The sequence below is a fragment of the Gavialis gangeticus genome, unplaced genomic scaffold, assembly GCF_001723915.1.
Source record: "Gavialis gangeticus isolate Ggan-Ray unplaced genomic scaffold, GavGan_comp1, whole genome shotgun sequence".
Lineage (NCBI taxonomy): Eukaryota > Metazoa > Chordata > Crocodylia > Gavialidae > Gavialis > Gavialis gangeticus.
In genome coordinates, this window is record NW_017729000.1 from 45,810,382 (window position 1) to 45,823,931 (window position 13,550).

The 13,550-nt window shown below is 52.1% G+C and overlaps 1 protein-coding gene across 3 annotated transcripts in view; it reads left to right on the forward strand.

Annotated features, from left to right (window-relative positions):
• The window catches only part of ARAP3 (ArfGAP with RhoGAP domain, ankyrin repeat and PH domain 3), a 40,618-nt gene extending 29,510 nt beyond the window's left edge, over window positions 1–11,108 (forward strand). The window contains exons 22-34 of one of the 3 annotated variants that reach the window (XM_019506568.1): window positions 284–389; window positions 1,036–1,183; window positions 1,302–1,370; window positions 1,981–2,055; window positions 2,411–2,525; window positions 3,263–3,391; window positions 3,883–4,016; window positions 4,832–4,914; window positions 5,419–5,454; window positions 6,199–6,262; window positions 6,360–6,497; window positions 6,874–6,912; window positions 9,238–11,108. In XM_019506568.1, the coding sequence (XP_019362113.1) occupies window positions 284–389; window positions 1,036–1,183; window positions 1,302–1,370; window positions 1,981–2,055; window positions 2,411–2,525; window positions 3,263–3,391; window positions 3,883–4,016; window positions 4,832–4,914; window positions 5,419–5,454; window positions 6,199–6,262; window positions 6,360–6,497; window positions 6,874–6,912; window positions 9,238–9,843 (1,742 nt within the window). In that variant the 3' untranslated portion in view covers window positions 9,844–11,108. Of the gene's footprint in view, window positions 1–283; window positions 390–1,035; window positions 1,184–1,301; window positions 1,371–1,980; window positions 2,056–2,410; window positions 2,526–3,262; window positions 3,392–3,882; window positions 4,017–4,831; window positions 4,915–5,418; window positions 5,455–6,198; window positions 6,263–6,359; window positions 6,498–6,873; window positions 6,913–9,026 lie in introns of all 3 variants that reach the window. The other 2 variants (XM_019506570.1, XM_019506569.1) reach the window with 2 other exon arrangements.
• Window positions 11,109–13,550: the final 2,442 nt, after the last annotated feature.

The window sequence follows — 13,550 nt, forward strand, 5'->3', positions numbered from 1 at the left end:
GTTACCACTTTTATCGGCAGCATGTTACACATATTTATTTTTTTAGATTTATAACCTGCCCTATCCAAAAGTCCCAGAACAGCTTATGTGGGCTGTGCAGCAGTATAACCAATACCACAAGGGCAGTGAGTGCAAACTGGCCTGAGTGGGATCAGTCAGCAGTAGCTGCTTGTGCTTATGCCCATCAGTGGTAGGATGGCAAGGGAAGCACTGCTGGGGCAGGTGCCACATAAATAAGTTGTTGTGCTGGCATCTTGCTTTTGTGATTGTTTCCTTCTTCCAGAAATACCCCAGAAAGGCCAGCGTCTGGAACGATACAAGGAGTTGATTAACCACCTGCCTCACCTAAACCGCAAGACCCTGGCTGCTCTGATTGGTCACCTCTACCGGTCAGTCTGTCCCTCGCTGGTCATTTCCTGCTTGTCTTGTAAGAAGCAATGTGATTCTGTCTGAGCTGGAGATGTAGGGCAAGCCCTGGGCTGACCTCAGCCAACAGAGGTGGTTTAATTGGGACAGGCCATACGTCTGCTCTCTTCATGCCCCATGCTGTCTGGGACACCACTGGTCTCCAGCTCCTCTGGACAGGTGGTGGATGGCTAAAAATGCAAAACTATTTTCACAAAGTGAAGTTAGTTTCATTTCCCAGAGGCTAAGGCAGAACAACTTGGAGGTGTTTCATTAGTGACATTTTTCCCTGTTTCCTTTCTCCCTATTTTTGTTCTTTGTTTTCTTTTTGCAACTCAGGTTAATAAAATAATAGGTGTTCAGGACAAAGGGTTTTCACTTTGTTTTCTACTTCCCTTTGTTACTGTTCAACATTTTTCAAGCCTAGTTATGATGAAAAATTGGGAAATTTCAAAACCTTGAAAGATTATTGGATAAAGTTTTCTGGTTTTGAAGAAAACTCAGTAAAAAATTAGAATGATCAATTCCCCAGGGTGTTGGGAGCAGGTCTGGAGGGTGCTGAAGGCTTCCTGTTTCTTATGCCATGGCACTGGTCACACATGGTGAATTCTCTCTTTCCTGGGCTACCAGGGTGCAGAAATGTGCTGACTTCAATCAGATGGGCACCAAGAACCTGTCGCTGCTTTTTGCTCCCAGCCTCTTCCAGACAGATGGCAAAGGCGAGCATGAGGTTAAAGTCATGGAAGACCTGATAGACAACTATGTCCGCATTTTCAATGTAAGCTCCCTTCACTATGTTCCCCTCACCCTCTGCCTGTTCCCCTGCCTTCCCCAACCTGGCAGTACTCTGCCTCTCCCTCCTGCCCTGTCTCATTTCTTTTTCCTTCTCCTGACAGATTGATGAGGATCAGGTGTCACAGATGGACCTAGAAAACAGCTTGATTACCACCTGGAAGGATGTTCAGGTACTGGAGACACAGGTGCACTATGTGATGAATCACCCTCCCTTGGCCATACTACAGTCTTGACCTCAGCCTCTGCTGAGGTCTGCAGGTTTGCAGAACCCTCAGCAATGAAGATGGCTGGCTGGGAACAGCTCAGTTCAGGCCACGGCTGTAAGTCCTCCCATTCCTATAGATATCTGTGTGGATCACTGTTCCAGCATGGGTCTGCTCAGCCCCTTAGATGAGCCCCATGCTCTCTCAGCACTAACCACCTCTTGAATGAGGCTTCCAGTAAGTTATTACTGCAGCTTACCCTAGAGCAGTAAACAGCATTGCTTCCCAGCTTTCAGCACTCTAGTTTTTCAGTCTCCTGATCCTTTTCTCCCTGGTGTTGTTTCCCTATAGTGAATAGTTTTTTTGTGGGGGCCCAAAACCCCCTTCTCTTTCCTGACACATCACAGTTAGTTGAGTGCAGCTGTTGTGGATGCAAGAGAATAGAAGGCCTCTTTGCAGGAAATGCTGTACTATGCTACTGATTTGCCACACCTGTTCCAGCCTCTGGGATTGGGTTTCCAGGACACTGTGTGCTCCCAGGGGCTTAACCTATCCTCCACTATCTCTTCTTTCACAGCTTTCACAGGCTGGAGATCTCATCATTGAGGTTTACCTGGAGCAGAAGCTGCTTGACTGCTGCGTCACCCTGAAGGTGAGGGAGCAAGCATGTGGCCTGGCTGTAGCCATTGGCACAAAGTGACGGAGATGTGCAGGTGCCTGACATGTCCGTGGCTCTTGGATGACTCCACTATATCCATACAGAGTCACAGGGCTGGGAACTCCTTTGTGGGCACACACTGGAAGTGGAAGTGGCTGCTCAGAACATCAGAGTTGTCCTGTGGTGCCAGGAGATACTTAGTGAGGAAGAGGAAGCCATCTGTTGACTAATTCCCATCCTGCTATCAGTTTCCCATGTAGGCAATGGTGAAACTCACTGATGGCCACAGGGCTCAGACCAGTTTGGTCCTGGAGCTGAGCATTACTGAGCTGACACGTTATGTCCCCAGGTGTCACCCTCTATGACTGCTGAGGAGCTGACCAACCAAGTACTGGAGATGCGCAGTGTGGCTGCAAGCCTGGACATCTGGCTGACCTTTGAAGCGCTAGAGAATGGGGAGCTGGGTGAGTGTGAGGAGTGCCTTGCCATTGAGGTGAGGGCAGATTGAGGGGAAGAGGCAGTGGGTAAGTGGGGAAGGTGGTGCTGAGTTGGCGGGGCAGAGTGAGGGAGAGAGGCAAAGCTGTATCGTTGTGGGGAAGGTGGCACTGTGCCATTAGGCATTGGTTGGGGAATGCAGTGTTACACCTTTGAGGGACAAGGGAGAAGGCAGTGCTGCATTACTGGGAGGATGGGGAAGGGAGTGCTTCAGCATTGAGGGGAGAGGAGGGGGCACTGTAACACTGGGTGAGGGAAAGGGAACCATGCTATCGGAGATCAGGGAAACTGCTTGGGTGGGATGATCTAGTTGGGGGTGGTCCTGCTTTGACCAGGCGGTTGGACTAGATGACCTCCTGAGGTACCATCCAGCCCTGATTTTCTATGATTCTATGAAAGGCAGAGAGAAAAGTCATAGTTCTGCTGAGTAAGGGGGGCATCCACATTTCATCTATGAAATGTTCAGGCTTTGGAGCCCTTGTGCCTGTTGCCATGAGCCACCATGTAGAGGGGCACACCTGCCTCCCAAAACTTCCCAGGTGCTAGTGCAGCCTGGTAGTGTTGGCTTGCTCAGTGCTGTCATAGGCTCCTGCCTCACAGTGTGTTCTGGACTTCTGTCCCAAGTTAGTGATATGCTTGCCCCAGATCAGCTCCTCCCACTGCCCAGCAGCAGCATCTGAGTAGGCCATGTCTCCTCCATCCTTAGAGCGACCCTTGCACCCCAAGGAGAAGGTCCTAGAGCAAGCTCTTCAGTGGTGCAAGCTGCCTGAACCAAGCTCTGCCTACCTGCTGGTGAGGAAGGTACCCATAGGAGAAGGTGGCTGTCTCTTTACAGGTGAATCCTCCTACCCCAACAGCATGGTGCTAGGTCCTGCAAGGGACCATCGACTTATGGTCCCCATTCTCTTGGAGCAGATACAGTAAGGTCAACAGTCCTCTCTATGCCTGGTCCTTCAATTTCTGCCTTTGAGGCTGCCTACAGGGGCCAGAGCGGGCATAATGTGGCCATGGGTGGCACTATCTGGCTGTGGGGCTAGACCTCACAGTCCTGCTGAGTGAGTTCCAGCAGAAAAGCCACTGAAGGTTGAAAAGGCAGTGTCCTGTGAACAACACCTGAGCCTTAGGTCTGACAGGGCAGTAGCTCTATGACCAAGGGAGTACAAGCCAGGTGGGGGGGGCCTCTGCCACCTACCACTCTTCTCTTCCTGTTAGCCCCTATGCTGCTCCCAGTATGCTCTTCCTTTTCCTTTGCCTGCTCACTCTAGGCTCCCATTGTGTTTCTCAGCAGTTTCCCACAGTTAATTTTGCTCCTCCCCCACTGCACAGGTGCCAAGAAGGAGAGCCCCAAGTGTGGGCTACTGAAGTGCCGGGAGGAGCACCCCAAACTCCTGGGGAGCAAGTTTCAGGAGCGATACTTTGTCATCCGTGATCGAAAGCTGCTGCTGCTGAAGGAGAAAAGGGTAAAGCTCAGCCCAGCAGCCCAAGCTTTGGCTAATGCCCATCCTGCTGCCAGTCTCCCACCTGGGCAGTGGTGAGACTCACCACTGGCCACGAGGCTTAGCTCAGCTTGGCTCTGCGGTAGGTGTTAGGTATGGCTGAGCTGATGTAAAGTGCAGTCCTGGCTGAGGAGGGGGAGGCTTGCCTGGCCCCTGTGATTAGAGCCCTGCTGAGCACCCTGGCCCCAGGGCAGTGCTAAAGCCTGGGCTCCTCCCATGCGTTCTTTGCTGTCTGCAGAGTGATCTCTCACTGCAGGCAGGAAATTGGCCCTGGCCCCCACCCCCGCACTTTCTAGACATCCAAGGTACCAGGGAATGGTGTGCACAGGGAAGGGCAGCCTCATGAGCTGTGGAGTAAAACTTTACCTGGTTCCGCTTGACTGATTTGTGCCAAGAGCCGGTTCTGGAATCCTCTGCTGATTTCCCTACCCGTGTGGGGAGAAAGGCTTCTTCCCTCCCTGTGGAGCAAGAGACCACTAGGTCTTCCCCATGGTGGGAACCCAGAGGTCAAGTGGCTGCTCACTTATGGCTGTGGGAGGGGCATGCTGACAGGGTAAGCAGGGCTGAACTGGCCTAGGTGAGTGGAAGGGGTACTGATGGGGAGGAGTAGAGAGGGAAGGGAAGTAGGTGCCAGTTAGGATGACTGAACTAGGAGAAATCAGGGAATGCTGGTAGGGCAGGGGAGGGGAGGGAACCAGGTGCCAGCCACAACAGGGGGAAAGAGGGGACGAATGACTGGCAGGGCTTGCCTTGGCTAAGTGTCTGTTTTCTTTCTCCAGAGTGCCAAGCCAGAACGGGAGTGGCCTCTTGATTCGGCCAAGGTTTACATGGGGATCCGCAAGAAACTGAAACCACCCTCTCAGTAAGTCAGGTCCAGGGGCTGAGCCAGATTAACAACTTCCCCTGATCACTAGCACCTCCTCTAACAGAAGCTCCACACCCTACCTTGTCCTGGAGCCTGTAGCTGCATACTGGAGAAGCTCTGTCATAGTATTCTGCCTGGAACCCTCACCCCCTAGCCTCAGGGCCTGGCCTAACGGGAACTTGCCAGAGCACAAAGTATGCTTGGTGCTCCCCAGAGCCCAGCCCTGTGCCACAGCCACAGCAAGGCAGGATCTTGATAGTGACCCCTTTGCAAGTGCTTGCTTGTAGCCCTGTAGTGTGACCTGTTTGTGGTCCTGTAGGCCTTGTGCCCTAGCTCCCACGTTAGCCCTGGTCCCAAATAACCAGCCTGACCCTAGCTTCAGTTTCTAATCCCTCGGCTCAGCCTGTTCCCCTAGCACTGGCTGTAGAGCTCATAAGCTCCTACAACATCTGTTGTGCTTCAGTTGCCCTGCCTGACCCTGCTGTTGTCCTTTCACTCCAGGTGGGGTTTCACACTGACTCTGGACAAGCAGCAACTGTGAGTATCTTGCGTCTCTTCCTCCTGTGGACAGGGACCTCCACTTCACAAGAGAGGCAGGCCATGAGAGCACCCATGTGCCTGCCCTGCCCTTTGGTTTTCACAGCTCTGATCAGTCCATCTCTGGTCCTCTCTGACCCTTCCTCCTTAGCCCCCAAGCCCATTTTATTTCCTGCCCTCAACAATGATGAGGAGTAAGAGCCTGGCTGCACTGGGCACTGATGTGGTGGAAGCTGGAGAGGATGTGGGCAGGAGCGCTGGGCCAAGCACACCTTTAATGCAGGCAGGCTAGTGCAGGACCCTCAGGGAAATGCATGGAGAGAGAGCAGGCATGAGTGACTAATGAGAGAGTGAGTAGAGTAAGAATTGCAGGCTGGGCTTGTAAACTGGGAGGCTGATAGAGCAGAAGCTGAGGGGCTGTGGTCAGGCCGCAAAGATGGGAAGAGCAAACTGTCTCTGTGCTCCAGAACATGTGTGCATGTGTGTGTGCAGTATAGTTTAGGTGGAGGGGTGGGGTAGCCTGTGTGTGTGAATGTGCTTACGTGTTTACAGGGTGTAGCCTGTGTGTGTATATGTGCAAAGGGGTAGCTTGTGTGTGGGAGGTGGGGAGGGAGCCTGTGGAAACAGCACCCTAGAGCCACCTAGAGAACAGCCCTGTTGGCTGGGCTCTTGAAAAAGCTGGTGACGAGAGGCAGACCCCAGGGTCCCAGTAGCCAGTCAGTGTCTCCTCTGACTGTTTTGTAGGTATCTGGCATGCACAGGGCAGGCTGAGTTGTGGGACTGGATCACCAGCATCCTGAAGGCTCAGGTGGGTGAGAACTGCCATGCCAAGCCCACAGAGAGCCTGGGCAGGGCTGGGGTTCAGCAATGCCAACCACTAACATGTCTCTTGCGATGCCCTGCAGCATGATGATCTGCGCTCAGTGATCCTGCGGCGGCGCTCCTCCTCTGACCTCTCCAAACAGAAGTTTGGCACCATGCCACTGGTCCCTTTGCGGGGAGACAGCACTGACACTACCATGCTCTCTGCCAACCAGACCCTGGTAAGATAGCACCGAGGCTCAGCAGGGCCCTGCAACCCTGTGTTCCATGCCCACTGGGCCATCCCAACCTCAAGAACTCTTCCTGTCCAACTGTAGGCAGACACAGGGGAGAGCAAGTGAAACATGCCTGAGAGCAGCTGTGGCAATGTGTGCAGCAGCACTGTGTCTGTGTGGCTGCTCTGTGCCTGTGTGCGAGCAGGCCATGCATGTGCTTGCAGGAGTACCACTCTGTGTAAAGTGTTCGCGACTTGTGTATAGCAGTGTGGTGCACTTTGCCCATGTGTTGAGTTTTGTTTCCCCCAGAGCTTTTTGCAGCCCTGACGCTGTTCTGTGTTGTTAGGTGCTTACTCTCTCCCCCATCTCCCTCTGTTTCCAGCGTCGCCTGCACAATCGAAGGACTTTGTCCATGTTCTTTGTAAGTATCTGCATGTCTGATGCATATTCATGCAGGGGTTTAGAGCCTTTAAGGATCATCTACAACAGCAGGGAGAACCTGGTGGTTGGGGTTTTTGGAAATGGGGGCCAATTTGCAAAGCCCAGCCGTTATATTGTGACTCAGTCACAGTGTTCATTTAAAGAGCAGTCTGGCCCACTGGTTGCAGGATGGCCCCTTCAGTGCTGATCTGAGGGTGCTCAGTGCAACACAATTGGCCAAAGCCTGGGCAGAGTTTGGGAAAATTGCCCTGAGGAGTATCATTAGCTATTGTCTCATGGTCTTGCTCAAGGACTGAGGGACCATACTGGTGCCCTGGCTAGGCTGTAGACTGTGGCACCCTGAATTCCTGGTCTCTTGCTTGAGCAGAGGGTTCCTCTTTGCCTGCTGCTCTTGCTTGCTGTGTGGTGTTCTGCATGCTGAGAAATTACTGTCCCACCCCACCCCAGCAGTAGGCAAGGAGATACCATCCAGGGAACACAAGGCAGAAATCTGCTGCGCTCTACACTATGAGGCAGCTGCTCCTAACATTTCTGACAGTCTGTATTGGGGCTGAGATGCCAAGTACTCAGTCTGCATTGATCAAAGGGGATATCTTTGGTGTGTAGTATAGAAGGAAAATAAGCTCTCAGCGAGGAAAACTCTCTTGCCTTTCTATTTACTCATCTCACTAGAGCCAGATAACCCTATCAAGCTCCATACGGCTACATCTAGTGAGCATGCCCAATGACTAGAGCTATTGAGTTACCTATGACCTTGTAAGTCCTGCTCTGTGTGGTTTCCACTCTGTCCTGAATACATGCTCAGGTTTCCAGGGAAGTGCTGGGCAACTGAGGCCATGCAGCAGAGCTGGGCTGGGAGAGGCAGAGGCGGAAGCATGCCCTATTGCTTGGCTTTCGTGCAAAATGCTGTCAGAACACAGCCACAGGCTGTGATGCAGCAGTTCTGCTGGGTGCCACTGCTACAAGACGTAGAAACATGTCAAGCACTGGAGCTAAGCTTTGCCTACTGCTGTGGAATAGCCACAAGACTGAGACTGAAACACTGTGCAACGTCCAAACCACATGTGGCCCCAGGAGTGCGGAATTGCTATCCTTCACTGCCATATGTGACCCAGAGTGGTTGGGCTGATGCACCCCTGCCTCTTCTGCTCTCAGGTTTCCTGACCCAGTGGAATAGCTCCAGCTTCAGTGTCTTCTCCTAGGGCCTATCTATACTGCAGCAGTTGTATACTGCAGCCACACCAGTGTTGAGTACACCTTACCCACCCATGCCTAAAGGTGTAGCTGTTCTTGGATGGTCCCCTGTACCCACCCTCAAGCGCTCTACAGACTGAGGTCTTGGAAGTAGCTACAGAGGGAGAGCCCTGATCAGCCTTACCAGCATATGCCTTGGTCTGGAGCATCTCAGTAAGGTTCAGGGGTAGGCATGCTTGAGAATGACCAGGCCAGGATACACCACCACCAAGGTGTTAAAAAGCCCTTACTGGTGCATGAATAGATGCTTTTGCCATAGTCTGTTCCCACAGCTGGTGAGCTGAGACTGGGCAGTATCTGGTGATTCAGAGACAGAGAGAGAGAGAGAAGGAAGACCATTTGACCTAGTCTAGCCTGGCCTTACCCCATGCTCTGTCTAAAGCTAAGAGCCTTCTGGGATGCAGCTGACTAGAGATTATGTTCTGAGTGCCGGCCCAGAACAGATCCATCGCAGTTCTAGCCCTTGTCTGGGGAAGGTGCAGAGCTGGTGGCTGAAGAGACCAGGGAGTGATGCTGGGCTGAGAGAAGTCTCTTCCTGTCTGACTGTGATGTGGGGAAGAGAAGACTGTACCAATGGGGGGATTCCTACCAGTGCAAATCAGCCACAGGAATTGAGCAAGACTGGGAATCCCACTTAAGGCCAACGCCTGCGGGCTTAGGGCAACAACATGGCCTTACACTCCCTTCCCTAGCAGAGAAAGGTACAGAAGAAGGCACCTCTCACAAAGGGCCTGCCTCCCACTGCTACAGCTGCCTCCTGCTCATTTGGTTCCCCTGCTGTTGTGCAGGTGTCTAGGAAGTTTGGTCACCTAATGTCTGTACCTGCTCCCCACCTGCCAGGACTCATGGGGAGGGATCAGACCTGCACGGCATTCCCCAAAGTTCCAGGCTGTCTGCTGCTAGGGCACAGACAGGGCCTCCAGGCTCAAGGCAGGTGGGCTGGGGAAAGGCATGGCATCTAACCATGGAGGAAGAACTTGTATCCCAGAAAACGTTCTCTGAGTCTGGGGTTCTATCACACATCTAGCCCCTAATCTCTCTCCCTTGCCAGCCCATGAAAATGCATCAGGACTCACTGGATGAGCAGCAGGAGAAGGAAGCAGCAGATGCAGAGCCTGTCTATGAGGAGGTGGGCAACTTCCCTACACTGTCCCCACTGGAGCTGGACAGAGGCCTCCTGGCTGAGCTGTCCCAGGTGCCTGCTGTGGACAGATCCGTGAAACCAGCCCTGTTCTCAGAGCAGTCTCAGCACCCAGCACTTCGCTCCTCACTGCCTCCAAGCCCAGGCCAAAAGGTGTCCAGCATGCCCTTTTCTAAGGCACTTTCCCTTGAAAGAGGGCTCAACCTGGAGTCTGAAAAGGCCCTGTACCACGCCAGATCATCTGGGCTCAGACCTACCAAAACAGCTTCCCTTGAGAGAAATCTAGAGCCATCCCAAGTACTACCTGCCTTGGCACGGGAGCAGGAGGCAGAGGAGAACCAGCCTCTAGTGTTAGAGCCCTTGTTTGGCAAGGCACCCCCTCCAGAGGCCTCCAAGAAGATCAGCCATCTGCCTTCACCCATCAATGATAAGCTGATGCAGGAGCTGAGCAGCGTCATCCTCAGGAAGAATGAGGGCCAGGCCCCTGAGCTTGGGCCAGGCCAGCAAATCACATGATCTCCACTGCTGGACAGGAGGACATGTGACCTTGGGTGGCAGAGCAGAGGCAGCAGGTCATATGACTAGTAGCAGCAGCTGCAAGGTCTGGGGTAAATGGACCTGTCATGTGGCACCTGAGTGCTCCCATGTGGACCATTTCTGCCTCCTGCCACAAGCGCAGGAGACAAATCAAGAGCAAGTATTTGAGACTAGAGGAGGCATTAGCTTCCCTGGCCTTTGGAGTGGAATTCCCGAGCCATGCTGTGTCAGATCAGATCTGCGGGGAAAGAGGGAGGATAACTGCCACTGTTAGCAGCTGTCAGGTGTGCCCCTCAAAGGTCTGCACCTGAGCAGTGTCTGTTAGTTACAACATTGCACCTGCAGAAAGCAGCCATGATGGCTTGGTTATCCCTCAACCTCATAGTCCACGTAGGAGGATGTGTACACAAAGATGTATATCTTTATGATAAAGGTGCATATCTTTATCACAAGCATCACACAGGATAAGTGCAGAGCACCACAGCTACAATTGTGTAAGAGCCTGAAGCAGTGGAAAGCATTGCAGAGCCAGACCCAGAAACAAAGGGAAGTTCCTGAAGGGGGGAAAAAAACAGGAGCTAAATCACAACAAGTCTGCAGAAGAACTGCCATTACGTATGCAGGGGGAGCTGCATATGCATGATCTCAATGTGTGGGTGCATGGCTCTAACATGCAGGATGCTTGTATGAGGAATGGGTGCATCTGTATACATGTGCATGTAATTCCAGTGTGTATGTTGCCTATGTGCCTCTCAGCCTTCCTAGGGGCTTACTTTCTTCTAGACAGAGGTAGACAGGGCTGGTGGGAAAATGGAAGTGGCAGCACTGATAAAGCCCATCTTCTTAATTACTAACTATTACCCAGACCCCACAGGTGGTCTGTGGAGGCTGTGTCCAGAGGGAAGACTGCCTTATAGCATTAGTACTCATCCTAAGCAGAGAGAAAAAGGAAAAAGTAGAGTCAAGGTTGGAGGGCATCCTGGCAATCAAGTACCCCTCTCTGCTGGCCTGCAATGCTCTGACCTGTCTTGTTGCCACTCCATGTGTATTATAATATCTGTATATACTTTATATATGCTGCCTGGAACAGGACCAGGGGATGTGTACTGTCCCTGGGCAGGAAAAGTGCCATCTGGGAGATGGGGACCTTTATAACAGAGGATGAAACTCGCTCTGTTCCAGAATATTTATATCTGTTTCCTCCACCTTCCATTTGAATAAAGTCTTTGTACCTCCAGACAATACGATTAGTGCACATTGACTGGGTGGGGGGAGGGGAGGCAGGTAACAAATATGGCTGAAGCAAGAATGGAGAAGGGGTGATGAGGGCAGGGGTTGAGGCATGAAAATGATGGGCAGAACCAACAGGAAGGATGTAAATGGTGCATGGGAACCAGGCTGGTGTGTCAGCCCAGCATCATGGGCTGCTGGAGGGAAGCAGAGGCCACTCTGGGCAGCCTATGGGAGAAGTGATTATTTTAATTACTTGACTAAATATGAGCTGAGGTGCCTGAGTTGGGTTGTGAGCCTAAAATCAGCTTTATGATTCTGGGTGGTCCTACATAAGTTGACTCACCCTCTTGGGTGACCCATCTTTGCAATAGAGATAAGTAGCTCAGTAGGGACTGGAGTTGCTCCCTTCCCAACTTCTGAAGGCACAGGGAACACAACTGCTTCAGTCTAGAGGGAGCACTGGGAATGCCACTGTGTGCAGGGTCTCAGCAGCACACACTGCTTTTTTTTGCCTCAAGTGCTGTGGGATTTTCAACCTGCAGGTCATTCACTGCATCCAGAGTCTAGGCTGGCTGTGTAGCAAGGGTAGGGAATGGCCAGAACAGACTATGCTAATCTTCATGGTAATTGAGCTCTCCTGGGGTCTGGGCTGCAGTACATCAGGTGCATTTGGTGATGCAAAGCCATGTGTTTCCATCTTTGAGAGAGGTCACCCATATTCCTAAGGCCTCAGCCAGCCTCCTAGCCTTCTGCTTGCCCAGCTTGGAGGGGACTGCCAACTCTTATGGCACAGAAATGGCACCAGGTATTTTCTTAGGCTGGTGGATCCATGCCATCTCACTGCCTATCCAGCTTGCTAGCTGCCCTGTATGCTGTTCTGTAAGCACCTTGCCTCCATCTCAAGGCCAGATGTCATGGGTTGCCACTGATAGGCAAGGTACCCAGGGAGCTGGTAGCTGCTGTGGTAGGAGAAATTGGGTCCAGCTGTACCTACAGACTAGAAAGCAAGGGGAGAGCTGTTTCTGGGAAATGCAGTGCCAAGCAAAGTGCCTGGGGCTTTTTTTGTCTGAGGAACTGATCCTCTTAGTGTCAACTGTGAAGGTCTTGTGCTTTGTGGTCACACACCTCATAGTGTGCAACAGAGGAAGCCCGAGCTTCTCTAAGAAGTGTCCTTCTCTGTAGGAAGCAGCCCTGTGAGAATTGAGCTGGATTTCATGCCTCATGCTCTGTGGCTTTGGTTTCTCGGAGAGGCAACAGCTGAGGAATCAGTTAAGATGAGGCAGGAGTTCATATAAAAAGCCTCAGCACTGAAACAGTGATTCCTGTATGAAGGGTGGTTGCCCATTCCTTCCCACAACACCTTGGGCTGATCAGGAGGGGAGGTTGCAGGTGTGCCATGGGAAGACAGTGGTATTGTGCATGTTCCATATTCCTGCTAGAGAGGTGAGGGGGCAAAGTGCAGGATGAAGATCACAGTGGCCTGCATGCCACACCAGGGTCCCTGAGGAACAGCAGGGAACTGGAGGTCATGGAAGGAGCTACACAAGGCCTTAGCAGGGTAAGAGGAGGGGCAGGGGCAGTTTGTGCTCACAATGCTGGGTGATCACAGCTGAAACAGGTGAACTATGGCAGGGGTCAGCAACCTAGGAAGTGGGGGCTGGATCTGGCCTGGAGCCAGGGGCCTTTGGTGATATTCAGCGGCAGGGGACTTCTCCCGTACCACACCATGGTGGGGCAGCAGGGAGTAGTGGTGATGGCCAGGTTCTGGTACTTGCACACCTTGGATCCAAGCTGGGTCATTCCAGCCTGCCGCTGGAAAGCCATTTCTGACCCTTGCTATGGTCATGGAGTTGAGGGCCCAGGTGGGACCCAGGGACCATCCCCAAACTGAGTCCCTGGACCAGTCACATAGTGACTGCAGCAGGGGGAGCAGGTGTAGCACGTAGTGCTCAAGGAACAGGTGTCCAGTGAACAGTTATGCCACGAGACTTCCTGGGGAGGAAAGGTTTCAGCTGTAAATCAGTCACTGGAGAGACAGAAACAGTAAAGGTAGAAATCACCTAGACTTTAGTTTTAAGAACCATGACTGATCAAACACTTCTGCTTTGCTTTGAGCTCTTTTATTGGTGAAATTACAGTAATTTCCAAACCATGCTCCCAAGTGTCACCACTGCACAATCTGCAGTCAGCCTGAAATGAGAGCTTGGTGGTGGTTTCTGCCCCACAGAAACATACCAATGCTGCAAACCACATCATGCTGTTCCATTACAAGATAAGCACAGAATATTGTTTTTTGTTCCCATGATTTCGAGCTGCTTTATCAGGCGCTGCTCTACAATACAGGTGCAGATTGTCAGTACATGACACACTGAATCATGAGTGTGGGCTGAGTGCAGGGTATGAACTGAAAACCAGTACAAGAGCCTGCAGCCCACTAAACGGGGCACTCTTTC